Raw genomic sequence first — 22,696 nt, forward strand, 5'->3', positions numbered from 1 at the left:
GTTCCATAGCTGGTGGAACCACTGTTGTTCCAGGGATTAGCTGAACTGGTATCAGATGCATACCTGAAATGCTCCTTAGTACCTGTATTTTCCACAATCATCTAAAAATTTCATTTTAGTCTAAAAATATTTCACTAAAATAATTTTGTTGCACATCATAGCTTTTGAATCACATTAAAAGGTTCTACATATGATTTTTTACATAATTAAATGTATCATTAGATAAGCACTTTAAACCACATTAATATGGAAGGGCTTCTCACCCATAAGTGGATCCTCAGAAAACCCAGGTATGCAGGACTCGTGACTAAAAAGTCCAGGTTCAAAGAAAGTGAGAATGAGTGGCCTAACCTGTATGTCCCCCTGTTTCTGGAAACTAGGCAGTCACCCCCACAAGTCACCTCTGGCTGGGGCCATATAATCTCATCAACGGCCATAATCCAAAGGCTTAATAAATCTCTCAGAAGACAGCACAGAACGATACTCCATAGCCATTCCTCTAGAAGCACGCCAGGCTGTTTCATTCAGGGCAATCCGGAGGGGAGCAGGTGAGGTCCCTCCCTACCCCAAAATACTCAGCCCCAGCAGCCAAAAGCCTCCAGAGTTTAGCTATCACCATGCTCAGAGCCGCTCTCCACATGTTCAGACAAGCCTCACCCTTGAGTGGACCTATTCCTGGACCAAAAAATATCTTACTTTACACCACTGATATATCAAAAGTATTATACCACATTTGATGGTAGAAGGCATCCAATCTTAGGGGGAAATATATTTTTACAGACATATATATATATGTATATATATATATATGTACACAAGGCTCAACCTCTAAAAACATGCTAGTAATCTCTTACAGAAGGGTTTAATGGCTCCTGGGTGAAATACAACAATCTTCACACTTTCTTCTAAAAAACCTTTTTTTTTTTTTGTGATTTTTGGGTCACACCTGGCGATGCACAGGGGTTACTCCTGGCTGTTCACTCAGGAATTACTCCTGGCGGTGCTCAGGGGACCATATGGGATGCTGGGATTAGAACCCGGGTCGGCCATGTGCAAGGCAAACGCCCTACCCGCTGTGCTATCGCTCCAGCCCCCTAAAAAACCTTTTTTGGATAATTTTTAGTGAATTATTCATAAAAAGCAATATGAAATAAATTATTTTGGTTTTGTTTTGAGGGCAGGGGTTGGGGTTCAGGATGGAAACATCCAAAATATGGTAGTGGGAAGGTATAATGGTCTTGGTATTTGAATATTAAACGTAATCAAAGATTGTGAACTACTCTATGAAAATTAAATTAAATTTAAAAAAAAAGAAAGGGCTTCAGTATGCAGTCACCTATTAGAGGAGCTGTGAGCATGTGACACCTAAAAAGCACAAGATATCCTTTGTTTTATACAAAATCTCTCCTGCACTTTACACAAAAACCCAACTGAAAATAATTAAGAAAAAATTTTTTCAGTAATATCATTAGATGTTATCTACTATCAAATTCAATCTAAATAGAAATAGATTGAATTTAATAGTAGATAACTATTAAATTATCTACTATCCTAGGTGGCACACTAATTCTCTGTAGAGCAAATAGAATTTTAAGAAAACCGTAAAAGTTTTTCCTCTTAGATTCTTATCTCTCTCTTCCCTCTTTTTCCTCTTCCCTCACTCTTTTTTGTGTTTGTGGACCACACCTGGCAGTGCTCAAGACTTACATCTGGCTTTGTGTTCCTGATAGGGCTCAGGGAACTGTATATGGTGCCAGATATTGAATACTGGCTGGCCACATGCAAGGAAAGTGCCTACCCTTTTTACTATTTCTCCAGCTCAGGAGTTCTTTTTTTCTTTTTTTTTCTTTTTGGGTCACACTCGGTGATGCACAGAGGAAACTCCTGGCTCTGCACTCAGATATTACTCCTGGCAGTGCTCAGGGGATCATATGGGATGCTGGAAATTGAACCTAGGTTGGTCGCATGGAAGTCAAATGCCCTACCCACTGTACTATCTATCACTCCAGCCCCCCAGGAGTTATTTCTTCACTCAATGTAATTTTTTTTTGCCAAAAAGTTAATTTATAGTAACCTTAAGAAATATAAGCACCATTAATAACGATCATGTCAATTAAATGGACATTTTACTTTTGAATATTTATGGTTTTAATTTTATTGCTCATATAACAAAAAATCAAAAAAAGATGAAAAGCATTCATATTTCTATTTTAGAAAAGGGTAAAAGTCCTCAGATTACTACCATTAAAAATTTGGTTCTTAAAATTTTTATTTTTACCCATATTTTATATAGTAGTCAAATTTTTGTTTGGTTTCTTAAATACAAATAACTTTCTAGCTCCGTTGAAATGGTGACTTAATTTCAGAATTTTAAAATATCAACCATTGTATCAATGTAAAAATTTCTGGGCTGGAGCAGGAGTATAAATAGTATAGTGGGTAGAACACTCACATTGCACATAGCTCACCTGGGTTTGATCACCAGCATACTACATGCTCCCCAAACACCATAACTAATGTTTCCTGAGCGCTAAGCCAGAAGTAATACCTGAGTACCAAACATTAAAAACAAAAAACAAAAACAAAACAAAACAAAAGGATTCCCAAACTGGCTTTATTTATACAGATGAGAATGTTTATGACAGGAATGAGGGTTTATGTGTAAGAGTGTGTGTTTGTGTATTTGTATGTATATGTGAAAATTTGTGTTGTTTAAGATGGAAAAAATTATATGTTACTTATAAAATTGAATTTTACTAAGAGAGTTTGGAAATACAAATAACGCGTTTTACAACTATAATTCATATTCAGGGAAATTAGTATGCTGATTCATATTAGGGAAATTGTAACAATTCTTTACCTGTCACTGTCATCCCGTTGCTCATCGATTTGTTAGAGCGGGCACCAGTAATGTCTCTCATTGTGAGACTTATTGTTACTCTTTTTGGCATATCCAATATGCCACGGGTATCATGCCAGGCTCTGCCGTGGGCGCGATACACTTGATAGCTATTCTTTACCTACATTTAACTATATAAAATGTCTATAAAAATCTAATAATACAACATGAGAGAAAATTAAGGAATTGTATGCTTCACTCTGAATTCTAAGATAAAATTGGATGAAATGCTAAATGGCTATCCAGCAATGAATGTGAACTCTCTAGATCAAAGTTCCAATGTGGAAGACTTAAAAAGTCTATTTTGATGGTAAATTTAGACAAGATATCTCTGAAAGTTGAGACTCTGCTATGTTTCCTAATACTTCTCAAGAATAAATATTCTGTCCTTGTTTCATATCTGGTTTTATTATTTCATATCTAAAAATGCTTTATGTCTTATGTTTCTGTCTGGGAAAACATAACGAGTAGCTAAGTATTATCCATTATAGAAATGTCTTGGATTTAGCTTTGCTTAGAAATAATAATTTGTTTATCTGATATTTAATTTTTTTAGGGCACAACCACTGAAACAGAAATAAGAAAAAGACGATCCAGTTCTTATCATGTTTCCATGGACTTATTGGAAGATCCGGCCACAAGACAAAGAGCAATGAGTATGGCCAGTATTTTGACCAATACTATGGAAGGTAAGTCAAAAATACTAGAGTAGAGCAACTTGCTAGTACTTTGGTAATGATAAAAAAGTACAAAAAATAAACAACTTCCAAAACTATACTCCCTTATTTTATCATCATATATCTTTTACTAAATAAATACAAAGTTCATGTATAACCAAAGAATCTACTAATTCATATGGATGCTTTACATTTTTCCTCCAGAAAGATCTTGCCAATACATGAAAAATTCCTTTTTTATATGTTAAATTCTGAGCTATTAAAAATTTTGTGTGCATGATATTGAAAGGAATGTAAGGACAAGTGCTCATTATCATAAAAAAGCAAAACATTTGAATTGAATTATCTATTAAAAAACAAGTTTAAAATGCTTGAATTAATCAGAAATATAAATTACAAATGTGAACCAGGTTTTAAGCCAAGTTTTCAAAGTTTTGTTATCCCATTCTTGCCTCTCTCTAACCAGTGTTACAATATTTCAGCTTTCTCTTTTATTGAGAACTGCATCTAAGACTGTGATATGTTGTTTTGAGGTCTCCTTATGCCCAAATAAAGACTTTGGGGTCAACTGGATCTGTGATTAATTCTTTGCCTTTTTTGATTTGTTAAATGTGCTAATGAATGACTTTGAACTTTAGTTTTCTCATTAATAAAACAGAAATACTGATGTTTAAGATTTAGGTTGTCTGAAGGATTAAATGAGTCATCATGTATAAAACACCCTCTGGCCAGCATTAGTAAGCAGTCAATAACTACTATAATACTTTGCTTCTTAATTTTCCTCTTTGTTAATTCACATGTTTGTTCCTTTTTGTACTGTAAGAGAATGCAGACTTCATCTGTCAACTTCAGCTTCTGGGACAATACCATCACACACAATATATATTAACCAACCCCCTCCTCACCCTACTTTCCTCTTCTTTCCCTTTCTCTTGTATAACTACCACCCTTGCCCCTCTGTGTGTGTTTGTGAGCAAAACAGTAAAAGAGAGAATGTATATTTGCCTTTCTTATTGCTAGTGATAGTTTCTCCTGTTATGAGTCAGACTTACAAAATAATCTCATCCTGAATACCTAGATCTCCTGGTGTTAATACCAGTATCAAAAGCCTAAAAGTCATGGAAAAAATTCATAGTACAGATGACAAAATATATCACAACCATGTCAAGATTACACAACCCCATATGCTTTTTTTTTGCCGATCTCCCCCCCACCGCCAATATTCTTAATGTCCTAATGCAATATCAGAAATCTTTTCACTGATTCCTATGGAATATTAAACTCAGTACGTTCTTCCCCAACCTCGCCTGCATTAGCTTGCACTCCCTCTTCTCCCCCCAGCGCCAGTAGCTTGCTCCTCCCTGTCCCTCCAGGTAAATCTTTTGAAGATTCTCTGGTCTTCTGCTCCTTGCCATAGCAAAACCACTGAAAGGAAGTTGCCAGTGGTTCTGCTACCGATGTCAGCAGCATGTCTGCTCCCTAAAGCAAGAAGTAGAGAAGGAGACAGGGTAAGTCTAAATCAACAGTCTTACTTTGCACTTCTAATAGCATTAAGTTTGAGCGCACTTAAGAAATAGCTTTCCAAAAAAACCACTCATTTATGATTGAACTTCTCCACTAAATAAAATATAAAATTCAAAACAAGTGCACCAATGTCACCCACCATGAAGAAGTGTCTCATGGAATTGCTTAGGATGAAATGTGTGGCAGTGTCCTTAGAAATATGAGTAATTAGGAAACAGGAAGAAACCAAGAGTGTTTTATCCTAATTAATAACCACAGTGTTTGACTTGTATTTTTGTGAGAGACAATAGTTACATTTCATGTTGTTTTTCCTTGTTCCTATAGATAGGAACAAATAGCTTGCTTATCTCTTTATAATTTTATCTGAAGACTTTGAATGTGGCATCTATCAGGTTGGTTGTAAAAATTACACAAATTCACATTAGAACTGTCTTTATTATAGTCTTTCTGTTGTTCCCAATAATGGTGCAAAGGAATGTTTTCTTAAGTTGACATAACCTGTTTGCTTTTTCTTTTGTTTTGTTTGGGTGGGGCGTGGTCTTTTCTTCTAAGCCTAACCTTCCTTATTTAAGGCTTTTTGATCCGGCTGGCAACTTTAATTTTTCTTCTTTTAAACTGCAGCCAAGTCTCCATTTTCCAGAGTAATAAAGATGCTCCCATGTGAGCAATCCCTTAGATGAGAAAAACGAATAATTTCTGTTGGGGAGTGGGAGAAACCCCACCATTTGTTCTTGGCCAACTAGGCGATCAATTCAGTGCAAAGATTCAAGGATGCTGCTTGCACGCTGCAGTGCATTTTATACCCAGGATACCCCCAAACTGCTTAGGCCCTCTGGAGCTGCACACAGAGATGCTTGGGGAACACTGCTAGGAGTTGAACCCAGGTTGGGACCATGATAAGCATGCACCACACCTGTTGTACTACCTCCGGGTCCAATTTCCTTTCATTTTTAAATGCAGTATCATATAGGAATATTTGGTAGTCACACACTTGGAGAGAATAGTAGAAGTGGAAATTGGAAGTATGGGAGGGGGTGAAGTAGTGGTGAGGAGAGTCAACCATAGATCTAAACTGAACAATAAGTATTTGATTGTGTGGACAACTCAAATAGGAATAATGGAGAGGTGGCTGTAGTTCTACCCTGAATGCTTTGTTTCAAAGTATGAAGTTCTCTTTTTTTTGGCATGAATAATTCAATTATTTTATTTTAGAACTTAAACAACTTTGCTCCGCTTCTTCTTCCTGGTGTGAAGATGAGCAACACCTGCTGAAATTCCCGCCTTGAACTTTTCTCTGATTATTTTTTCTACCAATTCCTGTTTGCTTCTCTTTACCAACTAAATGACAGGTAGCATTTTTAAAAAAATACATATTCCAACTCTACACAGGCAAAGAGAGATTTTTTCATACAATTCCATTACTTGCTGTAAGTTATAATGTATTTTTATCTTCAATATAAACAGATCATTTGAAGTGTAAAGGCATCTACAGTATAAGTAGTGCATAATCTATTCATATTTTCCTCTGATTTATGACTATAATATTAGATACTGTTTAAGAGAAATAGAAATAATCTGTGCACTTGAAGATTTTAATATCTAAAGAAATAATTGAAGAATATGTCTCTAATAAAATTCTGTTAAAAGTAAGCAGGAAATCAATTTACTTGAATGAAGTTATTAGTTGGTAGGAAGTTTATAGCTGTAGTAAGAGGTTAATGTTTATCAGCAGAACAAATAAATCATTGCCTATTGTCATGTACTAATTACTTCTTTGCACAGTTATGTTCATAATAAGCTGTGAGATGTTTGGACAAATAATCCCATTGCCACCAAATACCAAAGTGAGTGACCAAAGACATTTATGCCATGGATCAATCTCCCCCACTATTCTTGAAAGTAATGGTCTTATTTCGGCAGAGCTTGTAATGAGTTGTGCAACCGCGATATTGGCAGAAAATAGCAAGTTCTTCAGCCTATTCCACTTTGAGTCAATTAAGAGAAATTCCTACCAAAAAAAGGTGGCAGATTTTTTTTACTTCTAATTCCCCAAAATTATTTGCAATATTTACCAGTTTTATTATTATGAGTATCACTTTAAATTTATCATCTTGCATATTATTTTGAGTATTACTTTGAGTATGCTCTTTTGTTCTGTTATCTACTAGAGATACTTGAGTCACAGATTCTCTTAGGTAAATATATTTTAATGTAAAATTTTATATCATAGTTTTTTTGTATGATAGCTGTTCATAGTAAAACACTAAACTAAAGCATGTAAAAGTTTAAGTTTTCATATTTTCTACCTAGAATCCTTACTTGTAGAACATTTATTTATGCTGATAGTGAAGATCCTAATTTCTAAGGGCAGATGTTACCTCTTCATCTGTTCCATCTAGTTAAATTATGAAATAACAGAGAAAATGGAATTTTGGTGAGAGTAATATACAATTCTATAGCTAATAAGGCATAATTGGAGACTATTTTATTACAACTGATGACAATAACAAAAAAATCTCAGTAATATGCCAGAAACTAATAAAAAACTTGTCTAATTCAAGAAACAAAGATTTAGCAAGACTGGTAAAAATTTTTAGTCTATATCCCAAGAGGAGGTCTTTGATTATATTTGCATTTTTTGATATTTGTTGCTGGAATATAGGTCGACTCCAAGTGTCCCAAGTCTTACCTATCAATTCCTTATCGTATTGAAGATAAGTGCTATTATCAATATACAATTCCATATTGCTGCAGTATCTTGGAAGCTACGTTTAGACAATGTAACTTTGCAAGGTTTACTAGCCCTGTCTATGCCCATGTTTTCAATGAAAACTAACCCATTAAGTATTTTTTTGCTCTACCCTCAGATTAACCCATACTGCCTTTCAAGAATTTTATATACTTAAATTTAATTTAAATCCAAAACTACTTGATTGAAAGTAAACTGTTTTCATACAGATTCAAATTTTTTTTCTTTCAGAACTCGAAGAATCCAGACAGAAATGTCCACCCTGTTGGTATAAATTTGCTAACATGTGTTTGATTTGGGACTGCTGTAAACCATGGTTAAAGGTGAAACATATAGTTAACTTGGTTGTGATGGACCCATTTGTTGATCTGGCCATCACCATCTGCATTGTCTTAAACACACTCTTCATGGCCATGGAGCACTATCCCATGACAGAGCACTTCAGCAATGTGCTATCAGTTGGGAATCTGGTAAGATTCTTCTGAGAAATCATGATTGCCTTAGTAAATTCACATATGACTCTGAAATTAAGCATTAGTCGATCATATGTATACCTAGACATCAATAATGTAGCATTCCCTTCATAACAGTAAAAACTATATTGCAATACCTAAAAAAAAGATGCCAAATATTTACAAGTTTATTTAGAAATAAATTTGCTCATACTTTCCGTAGCATGCTGCTTAGAAATAGGTAAAGTTTTTGGCTATGATTTTTTTAAAATGCTGACATTTCTCAGGTACTTATAATTTTCTATAGGCTGTTTCTATATTTACTAAGCTTGCTATGAAATATGCCAAGTCAAATAAATTTGAAATATTATTTATAATACATGGAGTGAATTCTTTTAAAAGGAAATTTCATATACTACAAATTTGGGAATCCAAAAATTATGAATTTTTGTATGATTTTACTTTATATTTTATATTAATAACTAGATACACAATAGGAATAGAAATGAAGTTAGCAAAGTCTTATGCAGAATATCAAGATGAACGATAATATATTAACAAATTAAAAGGCTCAATATGTCATTTTTCACCTCTTAATTTCATGAATAAAGTTATATAGGTCTTAACTAAAATGGAATGATAAAGTTAATAGTGACCACACCTTTTGAACCAAACACCAAACTAAATTATTTATGTGAAATTACTCTCCTGAAGTCCACTGAAGTCAGTCCTAAGGAGGGTACCATGATTGTCTCTATTTTACAGTTTTTCTCTATTTTACAGTTTATTGGACATTGTACTCGTGATAAATTGGCAGAGCAAAGGAAGATCTGAACACAGTATCCAAAACTCTGATAGCTAATTTAGAATCATCAATAAGCATTACAAATTTGTGAAAATTCACAAAACTTTGTAAGATTATCTATTTCTAAATTTTATCTTTGTAGAAATCTCTTTGATGTAACCTTCGAAAAATAAATACAACATGAAAGAAATCTTTATGAATGTTGATAATAACTCAAGTGAGCTTATACAGAAATATAGAATTAATTAATACATATAAAATTAATTTAGACATAGTTTCATGTTTTAACTCACTACATTAAAATTCTTTGTAAATGGCATGAGAATTTAAATCCTAGTTTTGCTTCTTTCCAGTATGTTTTCTTTCTTTATTTATGGATATTTTATTTTTTACAATATTGTCTCGATGTTTAGCCTACCTGTACAGCTTGCTAACAGGAATATTGATCTTGCTATATAGTAGTTTTAACAATAACTCAAGTACTAAACATTAGCTTGCTTGGACTGCATGATAATTTTTAAACTAGGTAGTTACTATGATTTTAGAATTATAATACTCTCTTTGGTAAAGTTAAAATTTTATCTCATCAGTGGAGACATTAAATGAGTGAAATCATGAAGAAAAAAATTAGGTCTAGCATAACCAAAACAAGAAAGTGTATACTAGAAAGATATATCACACAAATAGATCATTCAAAGTGAAATGTTTTTGTGTTATGGAAGGTAAATAGTGAAGTAATCAAAAATATACAAGCAGTATAAAAATTATCTTCAAGTGCATATAGACTTTTTTCAACATTGAGTATATACTTAACTATAAAATAAGCCTCAATAAAAGTAGATTTAAATCATACAAAATACCTTTCAACAATGAGGAATAAAATTAGAAAGTATACATGCTGTATAATTAAAACCATGTGTTCACACCAAAAATGTATATCCAAATAATCATTTGTAAAAGGTTATTCATCATAGTGATAATTAGAAACAATTTAAACATCAATCAACTGACAAATAGGTAAACAAAAGAAGATATTTATATGTACTGGAATATTGTTCAACCTTAAACTTAAATGAAGTTGATACATAAATGAGCAAATCCAGTCAGCCCTATCACATAAGAGGTTGAACTTAAGGTAAGAGGAGAGAGATTGCACAAAAGCATTTCCTTTTAAACATAATAAGAATGTTCTAAAATTGAATAGTCATGGATGGTGGTTGCACAACTGTGAGTAAATATAAAAATCACTAATTTATATACTCTCCATTATACTTGAATAATTATTTATTTAATCATGTGGCGAAATTTAAGTAGGCTCTGAAATGTGTCCCTATATTCCTATATCTATTACCATTATAAAAATGCTTTAATTTCTTTTGGATCAATTTTCTAAGTTCTGGGTCAGGACAGTGTACATCTGGGGCTGGAGAGATAGTATGGCAGGTGAGGTGGCTGACTTGCATGCAGTTGACACAAGTTCAATCTCTGGCATGACCTTTAATTCTGTAAGCCCTGCCAGGATTAATTCCTGAGTACAGCGCCAAAACTAAGCCCAGAGACCTGCTGGGTGTGACAAAAAAAAAAGAAAGAAAGCCAAAATATAAAGAAATTAGAATAAAACATCCTTAATTCATTTTTGTCCTAGAGCAGTGCTCAGGAGGCCTGGATTAGGAAGCAGTTCTGCTCCTGCCTGAAATCAGAGATTGCTGGAGCCAGCCCAACGCTGTTGTGGGTTCTCCTGTGATGCTTACCAACCTCCAAGACTACATCTGACAGATGCTTGTGAGGGCATGTGGTGCCAGAGATTGAACCAAAGTTGGCAACATACAAGGCATACACCTTAATCCCCCTGTACTGTGTCTCAGAGCCTAAATATTTCATTTTAGTGGATGTTTTAATTATTCACACTAGCCTGAGCAACAACATTTTAAAAATAAAATGTAGGAGTATGTCTTTGAGATCTTGGGGCAGGTAAATATTTCTTGGAAGAAACAAAATGTACTATGTATTGTATTCAAGTAAGGGGATTTTACTCGACAATAAAATAAGAATTTGAAATTAATATAGTTATCGATGAGCAAATTTCAAGTTGAAATACTGAAGAAATATTTGAAAAAAACAGTAAGAGTAAGCCCTGAGATTTATTTTTTAATTTTTTTTGTATGTGTGCTTTTTGGGTCACACCCAGTGATGCTCAGGAGTTACTCCTGGCTCTGCACTCAGGAATTATTCCTGCCAGTGCTTGGAGGACCATATGGGATGCTAGGGATTGAACCCAGGTCAGTGGTGTGCAAAGCATATGCCTTACCCACTATATCTAGAAAGGCAAGTAAAATCCATGGAAAGTTTCACTGATGTCATGGGTGATGGTTTTAAGTTTTAAGGTGGAGGACTGAGAAATTGATGGCTCTGAGAAATCTAAATAAAAAGTAGCCAGAAGCAAGAAGTCAAAGCTACAGATTTTTTGGGAAAAAAATCATTAGAAGACGCAGGGGTATATGTAACAGAGATGAAGAAATTAGAATAAAACATCTTTCATATTTAAGAAAAAAGGATAATGCAGAGCACAGTAGGAATGTAAGTAGTTTGGTATACATTTGAAAACATAAAACTCGTTTTCTCTGTACTCTCCTATCCCTAAGAAACAAATATTGGGAATATGGCATATGAAATTTGTCTAAAGATGTAGAAGTGAGAAAAAGTTCAAAACAATTGTATAGATAGAAAATTGAAAATGCTGCTATTCTTTGACCAATTAAATAAAAAAATCTTTTTACTAAAGAAATATTACTGTATATGTATTAGTGGTAACGATGTTTACTACTTCTTACATAAAAACTTTGTTATTACTTAATCATGGGAAGACACCAATTACTCGGATATCTTTGGTATAAATTTGTAAGGCTAGAGAGATTAAAGGTAGAATTAAGTAGAAACAGTTGGCCACAGAGAGTTAGTTGTACACTTTAGATAATATAAAAATTACAGTGTTAGTTTTATTATCTTAATTTGTGCATTCAACTCTTAATAAACCCTAAATGTAATAAATATTAATTTAATATAGACCACTTGAGGGTGCTAATAAAATAGATCTAAATCAAATTTTAATTTAGAATTTAATGTTGATCTGTTGAAAGTAAATTAATCTTTAGATTTCAAGATTATTTACCTGTGTTATAAACAATATGTCTCATTTAGGTCTTCACTGGAATATTTACCGCAGAAATGTTTCTCAAAATAATTGCTATGGATCCATACTATTACTTTCAAGAAGGCTGGAATATTTTTGATGGTTTCATTGTGAGCCTTAGTTTAATGGAACTTGGTTTGGCAAATGTGGAAGGACTGTCAGTTCTCCGATCATTTCGACTGGTAAATTAACTGGGATTATCAGAAATATTTTTATAATTGATTTGACTTTATTCTTATCTACTAATAATTATCAAACTTTTAAAGTTATACTATTATTTTCATATATTACTAAAGCAAATTAGATAGCTCTAAAATATGATAGTATCTTCTTATTCATCTTATACTTTAGAGATAAAGTTTATTCAAATGGAGAGTCAATAATCAATAATTCTCTCCTTAGTAATTGTAGTAAGGTTCTAATGAGAAGAGAGTCATAGACACAATTAAAGAACACTATATATATATATATATATATATATATATATATAAATTTGTTGTCTAGAGTTTGCTTTGCTTAACTTGACTGGACTTTAGAATGGCTCACACTTATGAAATATTCAGAAACTATGGGCTTTCTCATGTTTCAGGAATTATGGGGGTATTCATTGTTCCATTGAAGCCAAAACTCGGACTTATTCAGTGGACAATAAAGGACAGAATTTTTCACACATTGCTTTGTCAAACGGATCAGAGATTCACCAAATCACTCTTTGAAAAGACACCTCTATTATATCTTGCTCATTTTTAATAAATGATCTTTTCATTTGAAATTATTTTATGTTTATTAATATTGATTTGGAACTAATAAAATTTGAAACACTTTCACTTAAGTTTTTATATTATTCTATTGTTTAGGTTTTATGTTTTAAATATGTGTTAGGACATCTTAAAGTCGTCTCAAAGTTTTGAGATTCACTGAAGATAGGTGTCTAAAAGTAATTTACTTAAGTAATGATTGAATTCAAAACTTTATTGAGAAGTTTGATCAGAATTTTCTTACAACTTTCAAAGTTTAAATTTTGTTGGGATCCTTAAAGCGATGGCTTCCTTAGTCCTCATAAATATGGATAGTATTTGAACCTGGAAAGATGAAAGTAAAAGAATAGCAAATACTAGTAATGATTGTTTTGCAAGTAATATTGCCAATTATTTTAAAAGAATGTTTAGTAAATATCTGTGTTGTCGTGCAGCTGTGGAAATAAACAGTATCTTATTTTTCATGTCATATTTGTACATGAACTGTACTCGGGAACAAATTAAACATTTTGATGCTCATATTCATTCCTCTGCTTATATGAATTCCTCCGGGTCACTTAGATGCTGTTTAGTAATGCATTCTTTAGCCATGACATTTACTATAGCCTCAGAAATAAAGTTCTACTACTATTTTTGCTGCTATGAATGATACTTCAGAGGTTTCTATGAACTAAGACAACCAAGTCACAACGTGAGGTACATTGGTTGAGAGTAATTTGCAGACTATAATGAGTTGATTAATTAAGTCACTGAGGAGATATATGTTGATAAAATGCAACTTTATAAATTTAAGTCCAATTACATATACGTTGAAATGTATTAATCTTCTTCAAAATATAGTCTAATGATATAGCCAGTTTGAGATGTAGCAAGAATAAAGATGTAACAACAAGAAAGATTTATAGAAATTAGTTGTTTTTAACTCTTGTACCTTATATAATTTAGGTATAAATTTAGTTTATTATTGTGCATTTCAGCATGGTTTTTCAAGTTCACTGAAATAAAAATATTGAATATAGGCTTAAAGTAGTGAGCATCTCTGCTTCTCTGAAACAGTGTCAGTCACTATTAATGCCAGTCATCTCAGTTTTTTAGCAAGAAACAAAAACTACAGTACATATGCATATATAAGATACTGAATTTGATAGTATATTTAATTAGAAAAATACTAATAAAATGTGCAATATATTTTATGTGCAATATACACTTTTCCTGAATAAAAATATGTCATTCTATTGATCAATTGATACATTGCTAAATAATGCTTTGATAAAAAACAAAGTATCTCCCTATAATTTTTACCCTGCAAACAATTATTTCATCAATTTATCTTGTAATTAAATTCATGGTTTCTTTAGCAGATGGGCGAATAACAACTTTCTTGCTTTTATTTTCAGCTTCGAGTTTTCAAATTAGCCAAATCTTGGCCAACTCTGAACATGCTGATAAAGATCATTGGAAATTCCGTGGGGGCTCTGGGTAACCTCACTTTAGTGTTGGCCATCATCGTCTTCATTTTTGCTGTGGTTGGCATGCAGCTCTTTGGTAAAAGCTACAAAGAATGTGTCTGCAAGATCTCCAATGACTGTGAACTCCCACGGTGGCACATGCACGACTTCTTCCACTCCTTCTTGATTGTGTTCCGTGTGTTGTGTGGAGAGTGGATAGAGACAATGTGGGACTGTATGGAGGTCGCTGGCCAAACCATGTGCCTTACTGTGTTCATGATGGTGATGGTGATTGGAAACCTAGTAGTAAGTAGTAAAAACACTTTCTTAATTTTCAGTAAAAGATAATTTTAGAATGCAAATTCATATTCATATGAAGGATAGTTTTTTTATGTGTCTGCATTTGTTTCATTAATCAATGATTTTAACGACAGGAGCCAGATATAGATTATTAAATTCATATGGACAATTTAAAATACTTTTCATGTTTTATTTTTACTTTTCCACTTTTATTAAGATATTATTAAGTAAATTATAAATTCTTAAACTACATTTCAAATCAATGTTCATTACTAATTACCTCTTGCTATGAAGCGTCGAAGGCCATTTCTAGATTTTTATCTCTCAAGTCTTGTACTAATGAATGGACATGCTACTAAGAACAATTTTCATCTTTATTTGTATGTACTAATAATAATAGAACTTGAAATGCTTTTAATTTGGGTTTTCTACAAAGTGGAGTTTGGAAAATGTAGTGATCATTTCGGTATATGAAAAGTACATGAGACATTTGGTACTTAGAAACCAATTAAGTAACAGTGACTTAGAAATCCTTCATTGAATCATATATAAGTGAAATGAGCTGTTTACAATATCTCTGTACTAAGTCTCAGGGGCCTGGGGAAGATATTTCTAGAAGATATTTCATATACAATGACATGGCATTTATTTAAGCAAAAATTAAGTGGTAAATATCTAGTAAGTGTCAAAAACATGAAAACACACTGTTACATGTCAAACTCACAAATAAAAACATTGTTTTTTCACTACCAAGGATGATTAGGAAGGATTTTGGCAAGAAGAATGAACCTGAAATGACTTTAATTGAGATATATTTAGCTTGTTTGGAATAAACATAGACCATTCCAAAGCAGAGAACAGTGTACTTAGTTCAGTAAAAGAATAATACAGTAGATTCTGTGGTGGGTCAAGGATAATAAGATCCTTTAAACATAAACATAAAGCAATTATACTGAGTTACTTGATTATATTCCAATACAAAAGAATAGATTTGTTATCATAATCACCATGTTAAATATGTAATTTATAAATTTAACTTGATTTCTGATAAAAGTGAACTTCTATAACTCCTAAAGGAAAAGAGAGAAAGGCAGACAGTTATTATTTTATTTCTATTTATTCCCAGATTTCAGTACAATCATTATTTGAAGATACTGAATATAGATAATTCTCACTATTCTTGTTAGTTTCTTGAAGTAACAAGAAATGTGAAGTATAAACTCCAGAACAATGAATAGTATACAATAGAGCAACTTTTAAAAAATTTCCTATTTTCTATGGTTCAGAAATTTGGAAGGAACATAGCTGGGTTGTCAAACTTGGGTTTCATGCTGAGGTTGTTGTCAAGATATTGGCTGGGGTTTCATTTACTGATAGAAGCCAAGAACTACCTTCAATGAAATCTCAGTCTTAATGTATTGGCAAGATGCCCGGGTTCCTTGTTGGTTATTTAAACTAGAATTCAGTTCCTTTCCACATGAACCTCTCCCTTAGGTTGAGTATTTTCATGACATGGCCGTTAATATTCTCCCCTCGTTGGTGATATGAGAGCGATCAAAGGGAAGAAAAAAAATCTCTGTATTTCTAATCTTAAAGTTACATACCTTCTGTCATATTCTTTCTATTGGAGATTAGAATCACGTATAAGAAATTAGGTTTTATAATTTGAAGAGTTGTAGGTATATATTACACAAATACCTACAACTCTTTGTATATGTAATGTATACAAAAATTTAAATACTTGTAGGCATATTTTAAAGTCTTACTCTTCAATACCATTTTCTTGTTTTAAGAATGAGATTGTATTCCACAGAAAGTAATAATTATAGCATTATGTAAAGCAGAAATTTAGTCAGAGTACTGCATTACAGATTTGATTTATATACACATATGTGTCATATATGTGTGCATGTGTGGCATGAATTTGTAGAGGATAAGTAAAGAACAGGTTCTTTTGTGATAACAAGGAAGAGCAGAACAGATTACAACAGAGAATTTATAGTGAAAGTCCTATAAATTTTAAGTGAGAAGGGCCAGACTGTGGAGATTTTAATTTTAGGAAAAGGCTAACTGTGCATAATAAAACTGGATGTTTTTCTGTAGGTAGTTCAAAGCTACCAGATGGCTTTTTATCAGGAGAGTGATGATGAGCAAATGGTATTTCAGTAAAATTTATGTAACAGAAAAATGCAGAATGAATTTAATGGGAAAGAAGCAACAGACCACATTCTATCGACTAGTTTATTAAAATAAAAATCTATTCTCTAATTTGATAGATTTAAATTAAAAAGAATGTTTTAGAAAATTTACGAATGGAGAGTTAATATGACTTTATATGTTATATATGTACAAAAATATTTGACGTATGAGTCAATTATGGTTTTTGTCGTTGTTGCTTTTGGGGTGCCACACCTTGTAATGCTTGGGGTTACTCCCAGCTCTCTTTTATTTTTTTACTTTGATTTTAAAATTCTTTCTTTTGTGATACCCTATATATATTCCTGGAATAGTTAAGGTAGTACTGGTATCCAACACATTTTCTTAAGAAAGACTGAATGATCTTGAGGTACTATCTCCTGCAATTTTTTCTTATATCATCAGAGAAAAATCCCCCAAAGATAAATTGGCACATGTTCTTTTAACACACTGGAGCTTCTATATAGTGCCCCAAATTGTGGGACTATCTCTTTCATGCCTGGACAAAGTTAGCATATAAATGAGGCTACTCACTGCTTTTCCCAGGCTTAGATTTTTACGTACAATTCTTGGTTTCTTGACATTATTACCAGAGATCCTTTGATGGGATCAAGGAAGGTGTTTCACAAAGAAAATGTGACTTTTGAAAATTACTGCTTTAAAAATTGCTAGGGCCAAAGAGATAGATAGTGGGTAGGGTGCTTGCTTTTCACATGGCCAACCCAGATTCAATCCTCAGCATCCCATGTGGTCCCGCAAGTACTACCAGGAGTGATTCCTGTGTGTAGAGCCAGAAATAACCCCTGAGCATTGGGTGTGTCCCCCAAACCAAAATTAAATAAATAGATAACCACCCAAAAAACATTGCTTCTATAAGTAGCCAACTCTATGTGCTCTCATAGGGAGGCTAGAAAATTAATACACGAGAGTGATGTGAAGCTTTGTGATTTCCACCAAGTAGAAATTAGTATAAAGACTATACCTATATTTGTAATGCATTGTGTGTATGTTTGTGTTTTGGAGCATACTCAGACTTGCTCAAGGGTTGCTCCCAGTTTTGTACTCAGGGGTTGTTCCTGGCAGTGCATACTGGGGCATACAGTGTTGGAGATTACACTAAATCTTCTCCATAAGAAACAAGTGCTTAGGCAATTTATCTATCCAACTTCCTGAATTATACTTTAAACTTGGCCTCAAAATGAAAATTTGTGGTAAAATTTGTTATTGCATATAACTAATTTTGGGATTGTTGTGAGTCTATGTAATATGTGATTCCATTTCATTCAATGAATTACCAGTCTGTCTATGAATACCTATGAATCAGAATGTAAGATTTTAATTCCTGAGTTTGTTGAACAATGCTCTCTTAAACTGCCATTGAAATATCAATTTTATATAATTTTAATTGATTAACTATTAATTATTTTAATTAACTACTTTAATTAATTATTATGCAGCTCCTCCTTTGTGCCAAAGTCAGTATAGAAAAAGAGATTATGTTAATTTCCACAAGTATTTCTATAGGATAGATTGAATGATAGTTTTGTAGACATCATTGTGCTGTTATGTTTTTTTTTAATCAAAATAGCAGTGAGATGATAACAGGAAACTTTCCCAAGGATTACTATGTAATACAACTATGTGAGAGTCATGTGCAATTCTTAATATTTACAACAATCTTTTAAGTTAACTGCTGGACAATTTGGTCTCAGATTGGTTATTCTTCTTACATAAAGTCATGTGATAAATAAGATCAGAAACTTGGTTCTTATTTAACACTCGTTTTTAGAGAAGATAAAAGTTGGATCTCATTGGGGAGACTCAATTGGTAATCTAGCAAAGATTTCTATTAGATAAGGACATTGATAAACATTAAGAAATCAATTCTAAAAAATAGTTAGGGCTCCAAACTTTAGGTTTTTATAATTAAAAATTTAGCAGTTAACAAATTCCCCTCCCACCAGTTTTTCTGATGGGAAATTTCAGAAGTAAAAGAGTAGATCTTTTATTTATTATTTATTTATTTTTGTTCTGGAGCCAAACCTGGATGTATTTAAGGCTTATTCCTGGCTCCGTGCTCGAGGATCACTCTTGGCTTGCTCCAGGGGCTATATAGTGCTCCAGGGATCAACCCTTTATCAGTGCAAGGCAAACAACCTACCCCCTATATTATCTCTCTTCCAAAAGAATAGATTTTAACATGAATGTCATAGAACAGTTGAACGATGTGTCAGTATAGATTCACATAATTATTTGCGGTTCTTATCTTCCCTAGGATTCCTCTTTTTTACTATTTACATTTTGTAGTTGTCCAACTTTATTGCTCTAAATTGCTTCTGAATTCACACAGGAGCAGTAATGATATATCTCTGTATTTGTTGCACAGTTCCCAGGTTCTTCAACATTTTCACAATGAAAATATTGAATAAAGATGATAGTCAAACTCAGAGTTAGAAATAGAGAGAAAATATTGCGAAGTATAAGAGAAAGAAATTCCAGAGTCAGGGAGGAATCTAGCAAGTGATTAGATTAAGTATATTTCCTTTTGTGGGTTTTATATAGAAAACTGAGTCTGTGTTTCTTGTCAAATAAAGTAACAGGGGATTTCCATCTAGATGTCTTGCTAATTTAGGGCCCATTTGTGTTGACTGAACATTTCGCATTCCCATAATGGTTGTTGGGGATCAGGTATTGGTCTATTATCTATCTTCTGTATACCAAATGCCTAGGGCTGAATTTCCTGCGTTGGGAAACTTTAAACATCTTCATTCCCCAGAGAGTTCAGGATTTTGCTGGAATATTTAAAATGTAGGATGGAAACAGATAAAATGGAGCCACTCTGGGAGCTGACCAAAAAAAACTGAGGCTTCTTCTTTCAGTATGTTTGAATAATTAGGGACCCACTGATATCAATAAAATTCTGGAAAATAAAAAAATACTATGCTTTAGGTTTTTACTCATGGAAGTACCTGTTTTCTTAGAAAAAAATTTAGCACATTGAGTGGGTTTACAGTCACTCTTCAATGTAGTGACAAGTTGAAGACCTAAGATGGAGACTAGTCATCATATTTATAGCAATATCTGACTCCCCAATCTTTTACTCAATAGCAGCACTGTTACTATTGCATAGTAACCATTGTATGGTTCTAATGGATATAATTTTCTGATCTAAAAATGGTGATGTGGATATAAGATAAACGTGAGTATGTATGTATCTATATAAAATTTGAATTTACATATCACATAATTTGAATTGGCATATATTTTATTTTGTCAGGTTATTTAAGTGCAAATATTAATTCAGATACCAAAAACGTATTGGAATGATCTTTGGTTTTAGGAATACTTTAAAAAGGGTCCTTGAAGAACACAAACACAAGTTACATGAACTTTAGAGTACTTAGTATCTCACACAAGTTTTTCTTTTTTACTATATTTGTATCTGTATAATGTTATACTTATTTAGATATTAATATTTATCTTTTGGAAATGGGCATAATACAGAAATGTTATACAGCAATGGCTTCTAGGATTTTGCAATAACTTAAAAAGAAATCATACCTTAAAGTCAGGTATTCCGTTCATTCATTTTCCCACTTTCCCGTATATGGTCTATAAAAAATTAGTCGAATATTTATTATTTTAAAATGGGGATTAAGAACTAACTTAGAAAATTTATAAAGGCAATTGAAATAAAAGAATGTTTGATCACCTATTTTCCCATTGTGTTTTAGGTTCTGAACCTCTTCCTGGCCTTGCTCTTGAGTTCATTCAGTTCTGACAATCTTGCTGCCACTGATGATGATAATGAAATGAACAATCTCCAGATTGCTGTGGGAAGGATGCAGAGAGGAATAGATTATGTTAAAAGGAAATTACGTGAATTTATTCAAAAAGCCTTTGTTAGAAAGCAAAAAGCTCTAGATGAAATTAAACCTCTTGAAGATCTAAATAACAAAAAAGACAGCTGTATTTCCAACCATACTACTATAGAAATAGGCAAAGACCTCAATTATCTCAAAGATGGAAATGGAACGACTAGTGGTATAGGCAGCAGTGTAGAAAAATATGTCGTGGATGAAAGTGATTACATGTCATTTATAAATAACCCCAGCCTTACTGTGACGGTACCAATTGCTGTTGGAGAATCTGACTTTGAAAATTTAAATACAGAAGAATTCAGCAGTGAGTCAGATATGGAGGAAAGCAAAGAGGTAAGAATTTTTAAATATGAAAATAATGTTGTTTTTGTATATTTTATAGCTTTAAAACTTACATTATTTTTAAAATCATGATTTACTTTGGTACAAAAATAGAAATTATCTAAGGACTATATTTTTACACAAAATTTGTGCAGATAATATGATGAAAGATTAAAATATTACCAAATATTATACTGACTCATAATTTAAAATAACTATTATTACTTATTGATAATGTTAACATGACTACTTCAAGGTATTTAATACTAATTTTGAATAGCAAAATGTGACTGTTGTATAATCCTTCCTTAAAATTCTCCCAAATGGCAAATTTTTATTTTATAATATACCAAACAAATATCTGAAGGGGGTTTTGTTCCAATTTTATCTTGCTGATAGTTTTTATGAAATATAAAATATGATTTTAGGGTCTTAGGAGATAGCTCAAGTGGTAAAGCACATGCAAATGCAAGATCCGGGGTAACATCAAAGGTACACAGCAATGCTGACTGCAGTCCTAGTGTGAATGCTGAGCACCGCTGCCCGTGCAGTGACCCTTCAGCCTGCACTGCCAGGCACAGTATCACCAGAACATAGCTTACTGCTACCACTATTAAAATTATATTTTAAAAATATGATCTTAATTAGCTGCACAGTAATATTTAGTCATAGAAATATGATCTGGATTTGTACTTAATCTTTATAAACTTTCAAATTTCCCAACGAATTCTTTTTAAGGAAGATATTGGGGTGAATTATGCCAAAACTATATTTAGCACTTCTTAGCTTTATCTAAACAATCTTAATACATTATAAAACGTGAAATTTTTAATTTATCAACTACCAATCAGTATTGGTAGTTTAAAGCTTTGACTTGCCAGGATGGGTATAATACCAGAATAAATATATTGGTTTATTTGTAGATTAGTAAGCATGAGGATTAGACTCTTTAGTGTCTGATTGTTTAACTTTTCAAAAATGAAGAAAGGATAGCCAGACTTTCAAGCTTACTTTTAAACAAATAAAAATAACACACCAAACCAAAGACTTAAACTCTTCTGTCATTTAAATTGATTGACAGGGAAGATAAAGACCTCTGTTTTTGGCTTATCCTAGGAGGACTGTTTTGGGGAATTTAAGGAACTGAAGGATAAAATTTAAGCTGTGAAGCAAAACTACATTAATTAGGGATCAGTTAATGTAATTGTGAGTAAAAATACTTTTCTAAGAAGTAAATCTTAGATATTTTATATAACATTTCTATTTATAGCATAAAATTATTAAAGAATATATTTCCATTTTTCTTGTTTATAAAAATGTACTAATACAGTAGTTAGGATAAAGTAAATATGAAATATGAAATTTATTTAAAAAATTAAATTAGTTCTAAATTACTAAGTAACATGGTTCTATAGCTATTAGTTTCCTAAATTATTTATGAGATTTAGAGAAGTGTTTAAAATCTTATAGCCTAGGACAAAGAGTAACTATAATTT

At 32.5% G+C, this 22,696-nt stretch overlaps 1 protein-coding gene across 3 annotated transcripts in view; it reads left to right on the forward strand.

Moving 5' to 3' along the window:
* Positions 1-22,696, forward strand: part of LOC101548274 (sodium channel protein type 2 subunit alpha) — a 138,178-nt gene that overhangs the window by 78,043 nt on the left and 37,439 nt on the right. For all 3 annotated transcript variants that reach the window (XM_055122888.1, XM_055122887.1, XM_055122886.1), the window contains exons 13-17: positions 3,456-3,588; positions 8,081-8,319; positions 12,305-12,478; positions 14,452-14,808; positions 20,733-21,212. In XM_055122888.1, the coding sequence (XP_054978863.1) occupies positions 3,456-3,588; positions 8,081-8,319; positions 12,305-12,478; positions 14,452-14,808; positions 20,733-21,212 (1,383 nt within the window). The remainder of the gene's footprint in view (positions 1-3,455; positions 3,589-8,080; positions 8,320-12,304; positions 12,479-14,451; positions 14,809-20,732; positions 21,213-22,696) is intronic.

Source organism: Sorex araneus, chromosome X, assembly GCF_027595985.1.
Source record: "Sorex araneus isolate mSorAra2 chromosome X, mSorAra2.pri, whole genome shotgun sequence".
NCBI classification, from domain to species: Eukaryota; Metazoa; Chordata; class Mammalia; order Eulipotyphla; family Soricidae; genus Sorex; species Sorex araneus.